The sequence below is a fragment of the Plectrocnemia conspersa genome, unplaced genomic scaffold, assembly GCF_051122295.1.
Source record: "Plectrocnemia conspersa isolate PC_06_02 unplaced genomic scaffold, ASM5112229v1 ptg000007l, whole genome shotgun sequence".
NCBI lineage: Eukaryota > Metazoa > Arthropoda > Insecta > Trichoptera > Polycentropodidae > Plectrocnemia > Plectrocnemia conspersa.
The window spans coordinates 5,000,526-5,021,039 of NW_028277171.1; the positions used below are offsets into that span (position 1 = coordinate 5,000,526).

Genomic DNA, 20,514 nt, shown 5'->3' on the forward strand with positions numbered 1-20,514 from the left:
TAGTTAATTTCCCGGTAATTATATTGTATATAACATAAGTTGTAATTAGTTGTACAAATCAGTTAAAATAGTCGTAAGAATGAATTCGTGTTCCTTGCATTTGACATTCTTAAATGGAATGTGCTTTCCAAATTTATCATATAGTATTTTTCTTTTATACTGCTAAAATATTTTTCGTACAGAAATTTGATAGGCTCCATTCTCAATTCAAAACCTCTCGATAACAAGCAAATACTTATGCAAGTACATACATGTTTGATTAATTTATGTATATTTATAAAACAAATCATCGAAGTAGTCTGTATCATAAAATATGTTTATTATATGTAAATACATATAAATCATATAATTGTATCCTTACAGCAAAACATGTGTATTGTTATTATCATTTTTTGGGAAAAAAACATTTTTTTTTACGAATGTTTGTTATCCAACCACCAAATGTGATTACTAATTATAGTATGTAAATAAGGAAACCACGATACGTGGAGATAATGCGAAAAACACAATTCTTTCTCCGTGCGGCCTTAACCGACAAAATCGAGATAACGACCGATAAAAAGAAAGAATTCTATGCCACTGCCAAGATTTGCGGAAACCCCGATGATTTATCCTGCTAGTTGATTTTTGGCAGACAATGAATGAAAATAGACCTCGAGGTACGTCACTAGTGTCGAAGAAAATTCGCTCTACTTGGCACACGTGGACACTTTTCACTGTTTGCGTTATGAATCGCAATTACAAAATGCATGAAAAGTGACCTTGGATACTAAAATAATAATTAGAAAAATAAATAAAAAAAATAAAACTGTGTTAAAACTATTTGCTGATAGCGTTAGTGGTATTCTTCTTTGCTAAATGACGCCTCAGTTTCGTTTTATTTCAGTACGTCAACATTTTTGTAGTTATTTGTGATGATTATTTAGAACTAACCTTTAATTATGTTAAGGCTTAGAACAACTACATATAAGATTTTATTATTTGCTGTAAATGTACCGCTGTAATATAATAGCGTTTTATAGCAACACTTCAGACAAATAATCAATGTATGGTAATTACAGTATATTTGTAAATTATTTTATAATTTGATTACCATTGAGAACGACTGTTACATCCTGAATAGCTTTTTATATTAATAGCATACACTTGAAAAAGTAATATTTAATCCCCCTGCGGAATTTTACAAATGTATTATTACGCATACAGTTATTAATTTATTTGTATGAAACAATTTAGGAAACACTCAAATCCGAGTGTAACGCATTAAATAGTACAATGTTTGTGGATGTTTCAGAAATAATAATTAGAAATCTGCATTTCACTCAACATTACAAATCAATATTTCAGAATAATAGTATTTCGAATTACGTAGATTTTAGAAAGCCATAAATTAACACGAAAACAAACATTTTTTAGAAAAAAAATTCTCGCTTCGAACAACATTGTTTGAACTATCTTTTGTAATTATCGGATGGCCACTTTGGTATTTAGCTTTCACAGCGGAATGGATTTGAGATGAAGTTCTCAACTTTAAATTCAAATTACCATTTAAAAATATGTGATACTGTACAATCAGTAATTAAACATGATCGATCACCACATTACGAAGGTCAACCAATTCAGGCAAGAAACACATTCGACACCGCTGCCCAATACTGACACCGGCATTTTTCTGTAAAACCGGCGACGGCGCCAATACGGTTTTATTGCTTTTGACGTGAATTTTTGCCTTCTGAGAAGTGGTAATTATTTCGATTCGATTTAAAATTCGATTTAAATATAATTTGATCAGCCCTCTTATATTAGTAGTCCATAGTAATATCGATCATATTTTTAAAACATAGTGGAGCAATGTGAGAGATGCAATGTCTGTCCGTATTCATTCTTCCGCATTTAAGTCGACTTGAACTAATAAAAGTTTTAAAACTATAAATAGTTTTCGACCAACGTGACGCATTGGGGTAACCTGTTAGATCACGATGGTCTTAGTTTAATCTAAATAAATAAATAAAAACACGAGTCCATTCAGATTTTCAACGAGCTTGCTAGACACAATGATGTTTTCGGCGATAGCTACGAGAAGCTTATTTGTGATTATAATTTTTTTTATTAAGCAAAATATTTCTAGCGCATCTGTAATAAAAAAATGTATTTATTTTAATTTTTATATAATTTTAATACCTATCATAAAACATGATTAATTTTTAATTTTTTCTCTAGAATTTTTTTAACGGAGCTAGATTTTTTATATACTAATAAAAATAATATTTATTTGATTAGTTTAACGAAATTATTTTTTTAATTTATTAAAAAAAAACATAGATTGACTTACGAACATTGCCGAGATATTTAAAAGCTATTTTAAGAACAAGTTTTTTGTCAATGTGATTGAAACTACAGCAGTTTTCGTCTACTAAGCCACGCAAATGAGAAAAATTTTGTTTACATATTTAAGACTTTGTAACGAATCTTTAATAGCCGGCAGTTTGTATCAAGATGGCGGATTAGGCTAACTAACGAATTGAGCCGAGATTTCGTCTAATTTTAGGTAAAGTTTCCTGTCGATATTATAAACGCATCTTTGAAAATCCAAGCAAAATGCGAGGCCAATTGAATTGTCATAAAATAACAGAGGTCGATTCGTTGCTTGGAACACTAGATTATTTGTTAAAATTAATTATAATGGAATTTGGTTCATATAATACGTTTATAAAAGTTAAAAATAATAACTTCCCACTGTTCAATATTTGAAAAACATCGCTAGATATTTCTAACATCTGTTTTTCTAACGATGTATACAGAATTGCATAATTATATCATGGGAATTTATGCAAGGGATGCAGTAATAAAGAACACATGCCAGACAGACGTCAGTGAAACTTGAGGAGAAAGAGTGTGAGAGAGAGAGAACATTTATATAATTAAAATCATCGCTCAATCTTATATGTGTTTTTACGCATATCAGTTTACGAGTAAGCCAATCTATAAAATATGATATTCTAATGAAGTATATATTACAGATTATTTTGCCTGTTGGGCTGAAAGTGGTTGATGACCCATCTAGTGCAAATACAGATGTTAATATCTCAAACATTTATTTACACCGAATTGCATTTATGTTAATTTCCTAGACATTTATCGTATGACTCCGTGCATTCCTTCTAAGAAAATTACCACATGTAAGAATTAATCCAGAAAGATAGCGTAAACTTTTTTTCCACAAAAGTAGCAACATTCGACGAAAAGATAACCTTCACAAAAACGTCATGTCTACATATTTTTTTTCAGCAAAAAATTGGTAGACTAATCTTTAGAATATCAGTCTATTAAACGCAATGTTTACACAAACAAACCGAGCTTGTAGGAAATGAGTTTATGTAATTATTATTCGGTTTATTTTAACAGCGTTCGCTAAAAATCTTCGTGGGTGTTACCATTCCTTGAATCTATGGATATGTATGTATAAAACGTTGATTCAATTCCAGATCAAAGACGGCCTCACAAAAGAAGACTTTTTCTAGTGAATCTGTTGGAAAAATAAATTACAACGGACTAAAAAAAAATCAAAGCGACTGGAATTGAACTACGAGGGGGATAGAATGAAATGTTTGGAAGTGGTGCATAATAAAAAAACTGGTTTCAAATCGAAGTGATGAGGGCAAAAAGCGATTTGGCTCTCGAAACTCGGACTGGCTATAAATTAAGGTATTTAGATTGTCTCTCAAACGTCTGTTCGAGATGTCAGATGAAGTCCCGCAACTATTTCATTACGTATTATACACACATAACACACTGCATCAATTTAAGTACTTCAGTATTCTTACCCAATAAACAGATTTATTAATATTATATCTTAAGTGGGAATTCGAATTGGTAATATTACGAGTAATTTTAAAAAAAAGTCAAATTTTAAACGGCAGATTTATAATAAGCCATTTTAAAATTACCTGATAAATGTTGCAGCGAGATGTGATGGACACGTCAGCACTTTTTACAATAAAAGAAACTCTGATTAGACCTTGAGCAAATTGCAATAAATTATTTGCATATCTAATTATAAAAGTTTATTAACTTCGGACTTTTAAGGTTAAACTTTAACGTTCACGTTTAAGTTTTATCACAAATATTTAATTAATTATTATATTTAGTCTAGTGAAGTGGTTCAGAATCACTGGTTATATTTATACCAAAAGCATTACAAATCTAAGCTACTTAACTGAAGTTGTATTGAACTAGTGATGAGAATATTTCTCAAAATTTTCAATGTAAATATCTGAAGCGCGATAGTTGTGAAGTAATATTAACTCTTCGCATATTTTTTACTCATGGGATATAGTAATATTTTTTTTAAATAAAATGTAATATATAGAATGTTTTAATAATATATTGTGAATATTAAAAAAACATTTGTCAAGCTGTTATTACTAGTTAATTAGTATTTAAACTCAAAGGATTTTGTCGTTAAAGGATTTCTAAATTGCGTTGTGGTTCATTGTGATACAACTTCCGGAGCTTTCTAGCATGGTTAAATCAATTGGCATTGTCAAAATGTTACGATTTGATTTAGCAAACGATGTAAAATTGGGTTTTAACACAATCATTGCTGAAATTGATTTATAGACATGGTCAACCAAATTCGCGAGTGTGCTCAATGGGACAGATCATTTATTCGGAGCACGTTGCTTGGCATTTTTATTCGTCTCCTTGAGCAAATGTGTGCAATTGGTATTTTTATTGAGAGAGGAAAAATGTATGTACATATACAGGCTACCCAAAAAAACGACAAAAATAAATGCTTTTATCCGCATAATCATTAATGGTATTAAAAAAAATATTCAGTCTTTGCATATGTTATCATTCCGCTATTGTAATAAGCACAAAAGCCATTCGGAATTATAATTAAATTATTGTTTATATTATTGTTATAAACGATAAAAAAATAAATCTACATGATGCATGATTAGCTCCCTAGCAGAATTGCGAAATAATATGAGCGAATTGTCACAAATTCAAGGACCACGACTCACGAGGACATTGTAGGGGATGCTAAATTCCTTGATTATTTACATAATTTATCTATTTAAATTTATTATTAAAATTGCATATGTCAACTAGAACGATATACCAGTGCTGTAATAGATGGCCATACACGCGCGGGTGTCTGGCGGACAAATCCGACCGTGTGTGGTAAGAAAAGACACAGATTTGTCTGTCCGCCGTCTGTTCACTGTCCGTGCTCAAAGCGAACGGATCGGACACGGACACGCAGATCTGAGCATCTGAGTGTTTGCGTGAAAACGACGGTTTAAAATGTGTCCCTTAAGTGATTTTATGACCTAGACCTTAATTAATTTGCATCAAAATTGCCGCCTACATATAAAATAAGATTTTGGTAATAATGTTTTATTACTTTATGACCCATCGGTCACTCAATATTATTACCGTTGAAAATGTATTTTTTGGCATTTTTTTATCAAAGACAGTAAGACATCATATATTGCAAAACTAAAAACTAATTGTAAACCGTGTAATTAATTATTGTTTTGACACCAATCGTCATTAGTTATTCTTCTACTTCTAGGGATATGGCTTCATATCATGCAGAAACACATAAAATTCGTAAATCTATCGCCTAAAATTACACTTCCAATCAGAACTAGCTTCCGCCAACACATTATCAAGTACTTTCACCTGAGCTCCCCACATGAGAGTCCAAGAAACGTGGTAAAAAATTACATAAGAGAAAAACTTGAAATATAGGTTCAAAACTGCAAAGTAGAAAGCAATTAGCAATTGACTTTAGTGTTTAATATAAACCATTGATTAAAAAAAGTATAATTAGTTATATTTATGGTTTAAAGTATACTATTTGAATATAAGTAAAAAAAAAGTTGGCGAAAATCTCATCTTGATAATGGTATCTTTATTTTTAAACCTACTAAATAGAACTAAGAAGCAACTTATTTATTTGAACCATCATTAGAGAGATAAATGTCTTCTTCACTCTTTTGCCAACTTTTCCTCCACTTAAATAGATATATTATTCACACACAACATAAAATAACTAATTACATATTTATGTAATTGGGGCAATAACTTATTATACGTTTAAGTAAATACTTATTATATTAATAACAGCTATAAAGTATTTTTTCGATTAAATATAAGAACACAATGAATTTGTATTTTCTTTGATGGACCTAGATTTTTGCAAAAGACAAACAAATTATATGTCATAAATTGAATACCTATGACATGGAGAATTTAAAATCAAATTCATGTTTTGTCTTAAAATTAAAGGTTATGAATTCTATTAGGACTGCTTTTAAATTTAAGAGACGCGTTTAATTATATTAATAAAAAATACAACTTTATAACCAATCGCGGTTAAAATGGCCTTAATTTAGACACGGCATCGCACCGAGGTCGTGGCATACTGAGTTTTTATCTTAAAATCTATCATTATACAAATTATGTTGCTAAGTATCCATTGCGGTTGAAGAATACAAGGAAAGTATTAAAAATATTCGCATACTTGACTATAATCGGATAATTCCGATAAAATTATTTATTTTTAATTACAATTAATAGTATGTTTTTAAAATAATCTTACGCAAAAGTTTTTAAAATAATCTTAACCATAATAATATATTCTGGGAATATTCTCGCAATCCATATTTTTAAGAGAAACTTCTGTTTGAAACCCTTACCATATTTTGTCACATATTTTATCGATTATTGAATATTTTTATTTTATTAAAAGTAACAGAATTAAATCATTATTGCTTTTAATAAAAGCACCCTCCTTGTATGTATTTATCAATCAAGGTATGTTATAATCAATTATAAAAATATAATTACACATTATTTTTAATATAATATAAAAAGTAAGTATTTTAAAACAAAATTTTAAGCACAATTTTAAAAAAATGCGGTAAAATATATTGGTCGATTTTTAATAATATTTTTATAAAATACAACAATATTTTTGATCCTTCCATACATATTTTAGAGTAGTTTAAATAAATGATATTTTGTATGAGAACTTATAAGTTGTTTAATATCAATTGTATATACCCAAGTACGATACTTAGTTTATAAATAAATTTACAAGCAGAGGAAGTTTACCTAAAGAATATTGTAGAAAACGAATATCTAGATTCGAGAAATATTATAAAGCGTGCGAATTTCGTGATATTGAACTTGGCGTTTAATAAGTAAATATTTAGGTATTGCTACAGAACAATGTATTTCTTATGAAACATGTTTGGATAAATATTTACTTTAGGGCAGAGCTACCGATGACCATAAACGTTGTGTGAAGCAATAGGTATGCCTAGGTAAAAAAATGTGTATTCAACAAGGGACTTCCAGGTAAACGTTGGCCCTTTAGAAATCAAAAGCGGCGGCAGAAATTTATTGAATTCATCGAGGTCCATAGGTAGGCTGACCCGGATGGTTTTTGAAAAAATTCAAAGGAACCACTCTTCCAAAGACCCAAGAAGCATTGAGAGACCGACCCATTTCACCCTTTGTGTCGAATTTATACGCATTTTTAATGACTCAATTAAAACGCAGTTGTGTTTATCAACTTCTAAATTGCAAAATGTAAATTTTGTTAGATGGAAAGTATACGACAGAGACTTTGTTGCACTGATGATAGTGTTTTAAAATAGACACATTATATTTTTACCATCCAATGGCGTAAGAAATTGTATGTATTTTGGAATTTTAAAAATATTTTCTAACTCTCTGTTTTCTAATGAAAAATGTGTTCCAGGGTATACAATAAAATAAATGATTCGTCACGCACGTTTTTAGTTAAACACGAACATATTCATATATAAACATGTTATACCTACAAAAAATATTTTTTATTACTAAGCATATGTAACGGATATTTTATGTTAATAATTATAATTTACGTAAAAACTGTTACATTATCACTCAAATAATATAATATTACAATATTTTTTAATCTAAAATGACCTGTTTAACTTCTTTAATTTTTTAGCATAACATCGAATTGTTTACTTAACATAGATTACACGAAATTCAAAATTGATAAGTCGAAATGCGGCGCAATGTTTAGTATCACTGCTTTATGACACATTATCTAAACACTATTTCAGACGCACGTGGTCATGTCTATATACTATATTTAAAAACTATTCACATCTCAAAAGGGCTAATCTCATGCGTCGCATTCGTAGCAATAAAATTGTATATATATAAACATATATATAATATATATATATATAAACAATAACTACATTATGAAACCAATTATTAAACATATGCACACATGTACTAATGTATTGTGTTTTTAATGCAATTAAGAATTTTCATGATCAACAGAACCCTTGTTCTATAAATGACAATTTACTCTTTAGGTAATGATCCATAAAGAAGGGCGACTCCCCTTCGTAAGTATTTTTAAAACGTTCCTTTCTAGAAATGCAATGATTTGTCACACGTGTGCACTATTTACACGTGTCTATAAGCTTACTGTTATTTTTGTCTATTCATTAAATTGCATAGGTATGTTAAATTATAAAAAATACCCATTACACATTGTCTTGATTATGAATTTTTGTAAATAATTTTATTTCATTTATCAACGACTAATAAAATATCCAAACATAACATTGTTTAAATGAGAATTTTCGACGCTGACACATACAATAAACTACAAATAGCCATATACATTACATATGTAGATGTGTAAGTATATTTATATGAATATCAACATTTCTGAAACACGCTCGGACACTCACGCTGAGTCATTACGTGAATCATATCAAAACTAGTTTTTAACTTTGTGTATATTACACGATTAGATTAGCTTTCCATTATTTTTTATAATAATTATCGAATCGGTAACTAAACTAATTAAGCGATATCTTATGGCAAAGACTTCCAATCCTTCCATTTTATTAATGCATGTGTATCACACACATTAACTTAGCAAAAATATTCTCACTGCATGGCAATGTATAATATAAGTATTATAAAATGCACCTTTTTACTTTCTATATAAAATATTAATGTATAATATAATATTTTCAATCAATTGACCATAATTGAATTTACTTTAAATATAATAATAATTTATTAGTGAAGTGTCCCAATTTTAAAATTAAATCTTAATATTTTCTATCAGTGAAAAATATCACTTTATGAGAAAAATTGCAATAATTTTTATCATTATTAATATATTAACGTTTCTTTAAAGTCCTCGCAACTAGACCTCGTTTTCTTCAATAAAATATAATTAGTCTAGTCTGAAAAGATGATGGTCCATATTGATCCAATTTTAGCATCGGCTTGAAAGGATCATTCAAACATCATTGTCCACAATTGCAAGACATAGGCATACATAAAATTCCGGCCAAGGGGACAAAAACTCGGTGCGTGATGTTTACGCACGGGCGTCCGCCCATATCCAAATGTATGAATACAAAAATATAAAAGGAAGCCCTTCACGATTGGAAGCATAATTGAATTAAATTAATCCGAGTGCCAAATAAGTCAAGTCGTAAGAGGCGGAGGCAGGGCCGTTTTAAGTCATTCGTAGGCATCAGTGGCAGAATGTAAAATTTTCCCCTCACTGGAAAATTATAAAAAATCAAAACCAATTTTCTAAATATTTTTATCTTATGTACAGAATATAGAACACAAACATATACAGAATATAGAAGCAATTATAATTGCAGGTAACTATTGGATAATGTATAAAGAGCGCTACTCTTCGCGAGCCCCGCTCCCGAACTCTGGAACAAAGTCACTTGCTCGCGCTATCGCAATGAATAAAAATATATCCAGTTTTGATATTTACGTATTTGCCTGTAGATGACGTTGATTGTGAGAACTGATCGTTAATGTATTTGATTGTAAACATAGTATAATATAAGAACATGTTAACTCATAAAGAAATATTAAGATTAAAATTTAAATATGACAGATTAATATGTTAAAACTTTTTTCGATTCCAGAATTACAGTTAAATCATTACGTATGTCTTCTGGTAAATGATTGGTAAAGACATTAAAGCAATTTCTAAAATTCATATTATCATATTTAATTAAACAAATTATTTATAAGAGACCTTAAATATCATATTTATTAACCTATTTTTTTTTCATACCCGAGGTAATTTTTATTAATAAAAAAAACATTAATGGATTCGGTATTTCAGATCACCTAAGAATTTCAGAATCGCCACTCAGATTATCTAAAGCCACCAACTATTACAATATAAGAACTCTTTAAACCATTTTATTCATACTAGGACCTAATATTAAAAGACAAACAGCAGTGATTTGGCAATTCAAGATATACATGCCAAAGTTAATTAAACATATTACAATGGTAGTAATAATGAAAAATCTCATATTAGTGTAAACAAAAAGTTTAATTTTACCCACTCTAAAGTATTGTATACAGTTAATTTTCAGAAGCAATGAGAGATCTAATAACATTTACGTATGGCAAACAATTAAAATACGACGTACAAATTATCAGTTTAAGAAGATGATGATGATAAGAAGTAATAATGTGTTCAATGTTTAACTATTGATGAGAGTCTTATTGTTTTTAATTATTTTTCAGAAGCAACGATGAAACAATTTGATGACCTATATGGCTACAGCGTAGAATTGGTATATATAAACAAAGAGTGAATCATCTCATGTTGAAGTAACTGTCAGCAAGTATTATCTTTTTATAAAGAACATACTACATAAGTTTGATGTAACTGAATATCTTGAATTTGACTATTCCTAAAGAGGAATGAAGGCACAGAACAAAAATTGATTAAAAACCATGACGTATACAAACATATTTTGCCACATCGGAATTAAAAATAAGCCACTCTTAGATATTTTGGTTATCAATGATCCCAGGTATTCAATCATTTATTTATAATCATTGTAAAATGTTGTCTATTAGATAACATCCAAGAAACTAGACATTTATAAGCTGTCCATTGGCTGATATATTATATATAGCGTTCCCACTGCGACAGCGGCAATTTGATAGACATTAACTTTCAATCCTCATACATACTAAGGATATATTACACGTTTAAAACGTATCTGGTTTATTTGAAATTATTAAAATCTAACGAATATGTGCATTAAATCAGAAACAATAATAATTTTTATGTATTATAAAAGGAAAAACTCACTTTTCGGCCTCGGAGCCCGTCGCCGGGAATTCAAAATTTGAAGATTTCGTTACGAAGATTGTTTTATGATTGTTTATCTAGGTTAATCAATGTATTCTTCTAATCCTCAACACAGTATGTATATATTTAACTTTCATGGTTATAACACTCCTTGTTAATTAGCAATCCGATTATTTATATTCAGTCAAATGACGAATTAATGAAAATTATTGTCGCGTAGCAAAATTTTGTTATTAAATAATAATTATTTAAAACTGTTGTCACGGTACTGTCGGCCATCTTGTTTTATATTTGAATGCTTATTTCTCATTGGTCGAAACAATATAATGTATTACCGGTGCCTCGAAAATTCAATTTTTATTTTTATTATTATAATTAAATATATTTCCTTTGTTTATGTGTATTATATTATACACCGTTCATACAAAGTGATACAATTTACAGAGTAGAGAATTAAACGAGAATGTTACATATTAAGTTACGGGCGTCCGGAAGCGACAGCGACGGCTTAGAACAATTATATATATAAGATGCTTCAAGACTCGCGTATAAAAAATAAGTATGAATAAGCATTTTGTAATTATCGGACAGCCGTTGCTAAACACTAACGCGATTGTATCTAAATTAACATGCTCACCAATCGATCACCAGTACTAGAACTCGCTTAAACGAAAATTCGGATCGACGACTACTCGATGGACTCTCAATAACTGTAGATAATAAGCCAATAAAACACGGACGCGTCCGTTGCTGTTGTTGAATACATTTCGGCCCATAAATGTCTCTGGGTCGGGCTTTTCGGGACTTGACTAATTACTTCAATGTTTCGTGGTGGTGATGAATTGCATGGTGGAAGCATCGCCCCATTTTGCTTAATAGATAAGGCGGCCCTGGACGTAGAGGTAAGGAGCCGTCAAATCTAGGGACGGCCACACGAAACGGCCAGCAAATGGTCACCATTATTATCTCGCAAGCTAATGGGACGCTTCCTATCCCGAGTGGTACAATAAGTGGATCGCCTTTTACGAGTAGCGTCCTGCCAATCCAATTTAAATACAATTTTCTCCCGCCGAGACGGTCTCTTCGCTACTAGGCACGACGGGTCGGTTTTCACTTAAACTGTTGACTTGACTGGAGACTCGATCGCGCGCTGATTCTTCGGGGCGGAACTCTTTAATTTTTCAATGTAAACTTCTGCGCCTCGGCCTTCGAGCTGAATTTAAAGCGCCGAACGATAGAGCCCTCAATTGGGCCTTAATACCAAATCGCACGCTCGTCGGCTTATGAAATAAAAAGGAAACCTTCCAAGGCGCGTGACCTTCCCAGCTTCCGAGATCAAAATAGCAAACATGGCGCTTTAAAGCAGCAAAGTGGTAGAATATCGCAGTTTCCGGCTACTAAGAAACTGGAAGTTTACACATAAGTCATCGATTAGAACAGTGGTCTTAAACCTTTGTCGGTATTTAAAACCATAAGAATATTATAGACCATCTAAACACGTGGGTCCAGCCACCGCTACCGTTCACCAATTATTAAGTGGTAGATGTATGAGAGATCACTCGTGGCGTGTAGAGGGCTACCTTTAACCCTCTGAGTAGAGTTAATTTATACACATTTGTACACTTGGGAGTGAGATAATTTTACGTATATTCCCATAATTATTTCTGTTATTATTCATTTAGAATTATTTTATATTGCATTTATAAAAATAAAAACAGTGATTTTCAACGTTTTGTTGCTTTGATTTAATTTACTAATTTTTGTATTAGTATGTTTTAATGATTTATTTTAATACTTTTCTAGTATTAAATTTCATTAATTTATTTTAGATATTTTTTATATATTATTCGTCGTTTGTGGATTTTTTATATCAAGAGGCCCTGAATATTTTTTTATAAAATTAATCTTCTGTTATAAATATATAACTATCTGAGGTACCTCAAAACAGGGACGTCATTTGGGAGAGCCAGGTGAGGGAAATCTACCCCCCCCCCTTGAATTTGCCCAGAAAATTGCATGTCACTTAATTAAATATTAGGAAATCTAAATATTTAAGAAAATGGTTACTAACTGCCCAACTTTTAACCCTCCCCCTTCCCGTAAAAACTAAAATGAGGTGAAGTCGTCAATGTGGGCGACCGGCTAAGGACAAAAACTTCGCAAATGTCGGCCTAATAGATACATTAAAAAAAGTTTAAATGAAGTCCCTGATTTCAAACCAAAAAATCTCGGGTTATCCCACAAATAAAATCTCAAAAACAGTCCCGAATCTACCCTGAATATATTTTTTTAGAATATGCCATTTTAGAAAATTTTCACTGGTAGGTGAAAATGTATTCTTATCAGTGAAAATATAATTTATCTGGCAGGTGCTAGTAAAATTATAAGATCTCGACTTTTCTATATGTAATACGTTTACATACTTTTATTATTTATTTATATACTATTTATAAATGTTACAGGGAATGTGTATTTTTAGTAAAGTTATATTTTCACTAGCGAAGTCCAAATACATTTTTCTACTAGCGAAATTATAATTCAATTTTTGTAAAAAAAAACGAGTGCTGCTGCCGGGGCTCGAAACCGCAACCTCAGAGTTACTAATCTGAGACGTTACGGACTATGCTATTCCGTTCTTTTATATACAAATAAAAAACAATATTTCCCTATGTACTTACATATACCAGTACCACCCCTCAGAGCGCCCGACCAATAACAGGACAAACATTTAAGAGCATGCATGAAAAAACATGCTTTAAAATTTCTATCGTTTCTGTGAGGTTTAAATCAGTGATTAAAAAAGTAATAATTCTGATTGACTGTCACAGATTCTAGTTTCCTAGGGTTTCCTAATCTCACGGATGCATTTCAAGCTAGGTCGTGCATATAATGCGATATAATGGTTGTCTATTGTAGCAAAATTATTTAATTAAGAAATACATGTAGCACATAGAGATTATAAACAAAAAATATATATTAACGTTGGCCCCCGATTACAATACAAATTTGTGCGCACGCGGACAGTAGATTATTTTATTTGCTGCGCAACTGAATGGATCATAAATATTATACAGTATAATTAAAATTCCCGTAACAAGTACACTACCTCAAAATATCGGGAATCGCATTCACGCTCTTGAGAAAATGTTTTTAAATTTCGCACTGCATAACCTAAATAAATTACTATATAATATTCACGTAAACACACACACATGAATATACACCTACAAAAAAAAACTTTATAATGATCAATTTATTGATAAAATATTATATATTTTTTAGCCGCGTGGTTATTTAAACCTGATCATTTATTTATAAGAAAATGGCTTTGGTAGCCAAAATCTTATTAATCAGCTTTTGCTACTTAGGCGAGAATTGACAGATCTGACGTCTTCGTTGATAAAGAAATATTTTTAATATGTTGTTTTAATGACTATATGGTTTAAGGTAAAAACAATCTGAAAATTTAATACACCGATAATAAAAAAACCTCGGCAATAAAATACTTAAGTATTTCGTGCAGCGTGCCATGTACAAAATTTCTTATTTAAAATTAAAATTAAAATTAAGTAAATCTTTTAGTCATTGAGTCTGAAAAGGTAACTGACTAACCGATTTTCACATAAACTACTCGTCTCAAACCTGCGTTCGGATAAAATATTATTTTTAACTCTTTTGTTACATTTCGGTCAGAAAGGTTCTAAGAATATACTTCAGTGGGACCTTGTTTATATAAAATAAAATTATGTAATATTTTTTAAAAATAAAATTTATTTTTAGGAATGATGAAAGAGGGGTGAAATTTTTGTTTCATTTGAAGCATTGAAATGATTCGCCCCTGTTTGAAAGTTAAAAATATATAGAAGCCAATAAAGAGAAAAGTTCTAATGCCGTAAGAAAATATTCGCGGCGTTTTGTGATCAATCAATCGCAGTGCTTGAAATGTGACATTTTTAAAGACTGTTTTTTTTAATGCTGCTTAGTATTGAATCCAAATATCTCAAATATAAGTTTTCTTTATTTGAATCAAGAATTATTAAAATTAAGTAACTATAATCGATAGATTATTAATGATATGGGTCACTTGGTGGTGCTTTGATCTCTTGAATAATGCAATTAGCAATTCTATATTGAATATCGCGTGCACACGAAGACTAAGATAAATATTTATTTGTCATATTTTATTACGATGACACAGTTCTCTAATTGAACATTTATCCAAGATTTTTTTCAAAAACATTTTTTGAATGTTTGTTATGGTTATGTTTACTACGCAAACATAAGTTATAGATTTTTTAAGTACTAAATATTTGTCATATCTTTAACAAACAATCAACAATAAGACCAAGTTACCTTCTAAGTATACCTCAAAATCTATAAATAATGATACAGTGAAATTTTAAAATTATAATATCTGAAACAATCATTCATTGTGCATTGTTGTTCTTAAGAAGATTTTTGAGATATGGAGATACTTGAAACTCATTAACATAATCTTTTTTTATATAAATCAGCATTTACATTTTACCAAGAGAAAAAATTACCTTTTAGTGAATTGAATTATGATGGTTATGTTCGAAATAAACAGCAAATTATCTGCAGCTTCTGACCTTTGGTACAATGAGTGGTTTGCATGGTGCAAATTTCAGTCAACGCAAAACGCACGATGGTCAAATAAAAATTGACGTAGTCGGGTTTTCCAAAAACTTTTTGATTGGTATAGTGTTATCCTTATCTAATGTAAATAAATCTATATATATAGCAATTTTTATCAAAAAATATCAGGTTCGACTTGCTATGTTTACAAGGAAAAATGCAACGAACTGGTTATATAATCCTGTTTTTGCTATACGTAATAATCAGTTGAATGTATTTACCTCATAGCTCCACGTACAAGGGACACCGGCGAATTTCTTCACGCAACGTCCAAGTTCAACATCTTCGTGGGTGGTGTAAAGGTTCTTCAAGCACTCCTTGACGTGCGGTGCAACTCTCTTGAGCGTTTCCCGGCTTAGAATCACTCCCGGTCCGCCCATGCAAAAGTTTTCATCGTATTCCAAGCTCAAATTGCCAAATTCTTCGTTATTACCTCTGCCTGCTTGACCTATGAACTGAGCTCTCCTGCTGTCTACGGACCTCAGCAAGCCTTCCAACTTGTCAGTTTTTATATACACATCATCGTCGGCTCTCAAGAACCACTCAAACTGATCGATAAAATTATCGTGCATGTAAAGGAGCATCATGAAGGACTTCTTCTGCGGAGGATAGCTGTCGTCGACTCCTTTGAGTGCCACCAGAGGCAGCGAATCGCTTTTGGACACGTCGGAGCTGAAGAACGCAATGCGTCCTGGTAGATCCTTCCCCCAAGTTCTATACACAGCGTTAGCCCTCGTCTTCAGATACTTCTCGGCCGTCATAACTCCGACAAACAACAGTGATCTCTTCGAGTTGTGAATTGTTTCATTGTGGGAATGGCCTATGATCTTCAAAGGATCGAGCGCGAATTGGTCTTCCGTCTTGATCGATCCGAATCTTCTGCTGCTTCTATGGCATTTCAGCATCCCGTTCAACTCGACAGACCGCGCGTTGTATACAAACACGTTTTTGAGGCATATTTTGACTAGAAATCCGATTAGGACGCCCGCTATGAGGCCGGCCAAGAACTGGAGATTCCTTTTTCTCCTGGCCATGGTAGAGCCGCCTTTGAAGGTGGCCTTGTTGAATATAATGTGCAGTTTATTGCTACTGATGGCACTTTTGCTGTGTATCATAATGTCAGAAGGCTGCGAGGCTCTCTGAAGATCTGTAAGGCACTGAAAGCGCGCAGCATCCGTTCCAAGATCGCCGCGCGCCAACCCTTCGGATCATTTTGATCATTGGATGAGACGATCATGAGATCATTAATACTGCAAAAAAATTTGCATAGTTCAAATATTCAAAAAACGAGACAATTTATATGGCAACTTTGATTATGTTCTTGAAGCAAAACTTGTATTGAAAACGGAATCGAAATGCATGCTTTAAGCATAAGACGTAAAAAATCGCGATATCGTAAAAACTAAGTTTTTGAACGGAGAGACCGAACCGCACGACCTCTTTCATCGAACGCCGGACGACGACTGAGCTCCAACTTATAACGGAGTCTTCGTGATGTGGACACTTCTCTATTCTTCGCGAGTACAAATTCTTGGATTACCCACATGTGCGTGCGCAACAGATAGTTGGACACTCCGCTCTAACACTATCTACAGTCATATGGTGCGAGTGAGATGCACATAATAACGTACTGTATCAAATCTATCGGACATTGCACTGTTAATTTTTACAAAATAACTTCAAATAAATAAATTTCAAATGCAAATTTTAAAACATGAAATTTCGTGCGAAATAATAGTACGTGCAAACATGTAGAATAACTAATAACGTGTTATATTATTACTAAGCACACATATACATGCATATGTAGTACGTACATATATATAAATTCTATAGCGCCCGAACAAATTTTATCAGGTGACTTGAGAAACCTATCAGGCGTCGAGAAGCACAGCATAGTATTTATGACAAGAAATATCAAAATATACTGACCAATACTTGTTTATTACCACTTGCATGCATAATATAAATATGTAAGACTTATCGAAAAAATATAGTTCTTAAAATGACTTATGTTTGTCTACCTTAATTTTAATTTTATATTATTACTAATTGTGTACTATTTTATTCGCCTCAGTTTGTAATAGCTTATTATTTACTTATTTTAAATAATTTTAATATGATATTAATTATTTTAAATTTGGTGTATTTAAAAGGCAGCAAATTAAAAAAAATTAAATCAACTTTAAGTCAGAAAAAATCAAACTCGGTCAGAATTTTATTAACAGCCTGATCATAATCATATTATTCAAGGTCAGAATAAATATCAAATGGTTATAATAAAAATAGCATACGGTCAGAATGAAAATATAGTATGATCAGAATTAAAATATATAATGGTCATTATTCAGGGTCAGAATAAATATAAAATATATAAAAATAAAAAATAACATTTATACATATAAATGGGCAATAAATTATTTTAGAAATATCTTATAAAATATCTCGCTCTCACCAAAACTGCTGGATAGGTTAAGTGTGAACGAGCGCTGGTAAAAAAATTAACACCCCTTGAATAACTATCAATGAATCTGTAACGAATATATTTAATACGTAGAACGCGACGAACGAAGCGAGAATAACGATAGAGTGGCACCGTAGAGCAAGCTTAGCTTGTTTTATTACCATCTGACAATGTTGCGAGCTCAACTAAGCAAGTTGGCCCTAAAACGTGTTGATAATGATAATGAACTGCCGTCATGCAAATGACAGATCGACCAGCAAAAACTAAAAATATGATCTACATTCGTTTATATATAATTAAAATCCGGCCGTACCTACAATTTATGTAATAGATGGCACTACGTCGAAAAACGCGTGGCGCTTAAAAGTGATTGCTTGGCTGCACTAGATCTGACGATCGAAGTGAAAGCGACTGTTTTTTCTAAACTTCGAATGTGTCGTCTATGTCGATTTAGTTGAATGCGACTTCATGGCCGAACTTTCTTATATTCTGGATGAGTTTATTAAGTTCTGAATAGGTTTCTTAAGTTCTGAATTGAAGTTGAAGTAAATTCAAGTGATATATTTATTGCAGCGTTCTAGATTGTACACGATCGAGAAAATAAAAATAGATATACGATCCTCCTTTTCCCCGACCTGTGAATTGGGACTGAACTATCAATGTTTTGTGAGGTGCCTATTTTTTATATGTATTTATTTATGTTTATTATGGCCAAAACTCGACGACCCTCTGGTAACACTGGCGTGACGGGTTCTCTTCTCTTAGGAAATCTGGTGGTCTCGCACGCCGGTGCCTCTCTCTTGCACCGTCCAAGGTCACCAAAGTTTTATCTAAAAATATATTTTATTAATATTTTATCTGTTTGACGCTGTAGAAACTTGGCAAAAGTAATGTAGAGGCTATTTTATATATGTATTTATTTAGTTTTATTATGTGCAAAATTTGGCGGCACTCTGGTAACACTAGCGTGACGGACTCTCTTCTCTTGTCGTCTCTGGCGGGCACCCACGCCGGAGTGCGTACCGTTCACTGAGTATAAATAATCAACATGTAACTATAAATATTCAATAAAATACTACTGCAGCGGTTCAATCTGTGTCTGCTCAGAAAAACAATATTATTTTAATGTTTGGGTTACGGTCAATTATATTTAGACAAGTGAATTGGGACTGAACTATCAATGTTTTATCTTAAAATACATTATATTATTATATCTGTACTATATCTGTTTGCTGCTGCTGCATAAATCCGGTAAGTAAAGGTAGAACTTTTAAGTATCTGCTATCTGCTCAGAAAAACAATATTTTTTTAATGTTTGGGTAACGGACAAATATATTTTAAAATGCCGTATATTCTTTATTTACTATTAAAATATATAAAATATAACATAAATAAGTTACATCGCTAGTTTTTTGTCCAATTTTCTTTTTAGTCAAACCGCTAAAACGCCGATGAAAAAATAATACCTATTACAAATATTAAGAACAACATTTTGTTGTGTTAATTATTAAGAAAAACTGATTTATCAGATATCGCAAATTTTTGTGTTAATCTATCTGGAAATTTTTCTTAAAACAATGTCAACGATTAAATGGCCATCCAGATCAAAATATTTAGGTATTTTGCTAATAAACTGCTATTTATATTATATTATGAAAAAATATGTATGTGCAAGTGCTAGGAAAATAAAATACATACAAACTACTGCAGTGAATATATAAAATAAAAATACATAGACTACTTTATTATTATAATTTTAAATTATTCTATCATCATTATTTTAAGCAATGCTTTTGTAGTAAAAAATAATTTAAATTAAACACATGTATACATATAAAAGCCAATACTAATAGTGTCATTCAGCAATATTTAAATTAAATATTAAATTTTGTATACGTTAAGCACAATTAACAAATCATGATATTTACTTTAGTAATAAAAAAAGCAACATAATCATATTTTATTTATGTCGGTGTCATGGTATTTCATCGTAAAATAATTGATGAATATTTAACGTTGATTTAATTGAATTTGATCAGTCAAAAATCTTAAATGTGTTAAATATAATTATATATAATTTTAAGAAACTGTAAATCAAATATTTACGTTGAATAAAAATGGCAATAACGATTTCGATCGAGCGTCGGGTTCGCCGGCCGGCCGGACCATAGACAACGGCTCTCGGCGTCTTTTGACTTTGCCAAAT

General features: G+C 31.3%; 1 protein-coding gene across 1 annotated transcript in view; it reads right to left on the reverse strand.

The window, feature by feature from the left end:
* Positions 1-17,309, reverse strand: part of Chsy (Chondroitin sulfate synthase) — a 37,426-nt gene extending 20,117 nt beyond the window's left edge. The window contains exon 1 of the mRNA XM_088188721.1: positions 16,066-17,309. Coding sequence (XP_088044847.1) covers positions 16,066-16,959 — 894 coding nt within the window. The 5' untranslated portion in view covers positions 16,960-17,309. The remainder of the gene's footprint in view (positions 1-16,065) is intronic.
* Between the last annotated feature and the right edge of the window lie 3,205 nt (positions 17,310-20,514).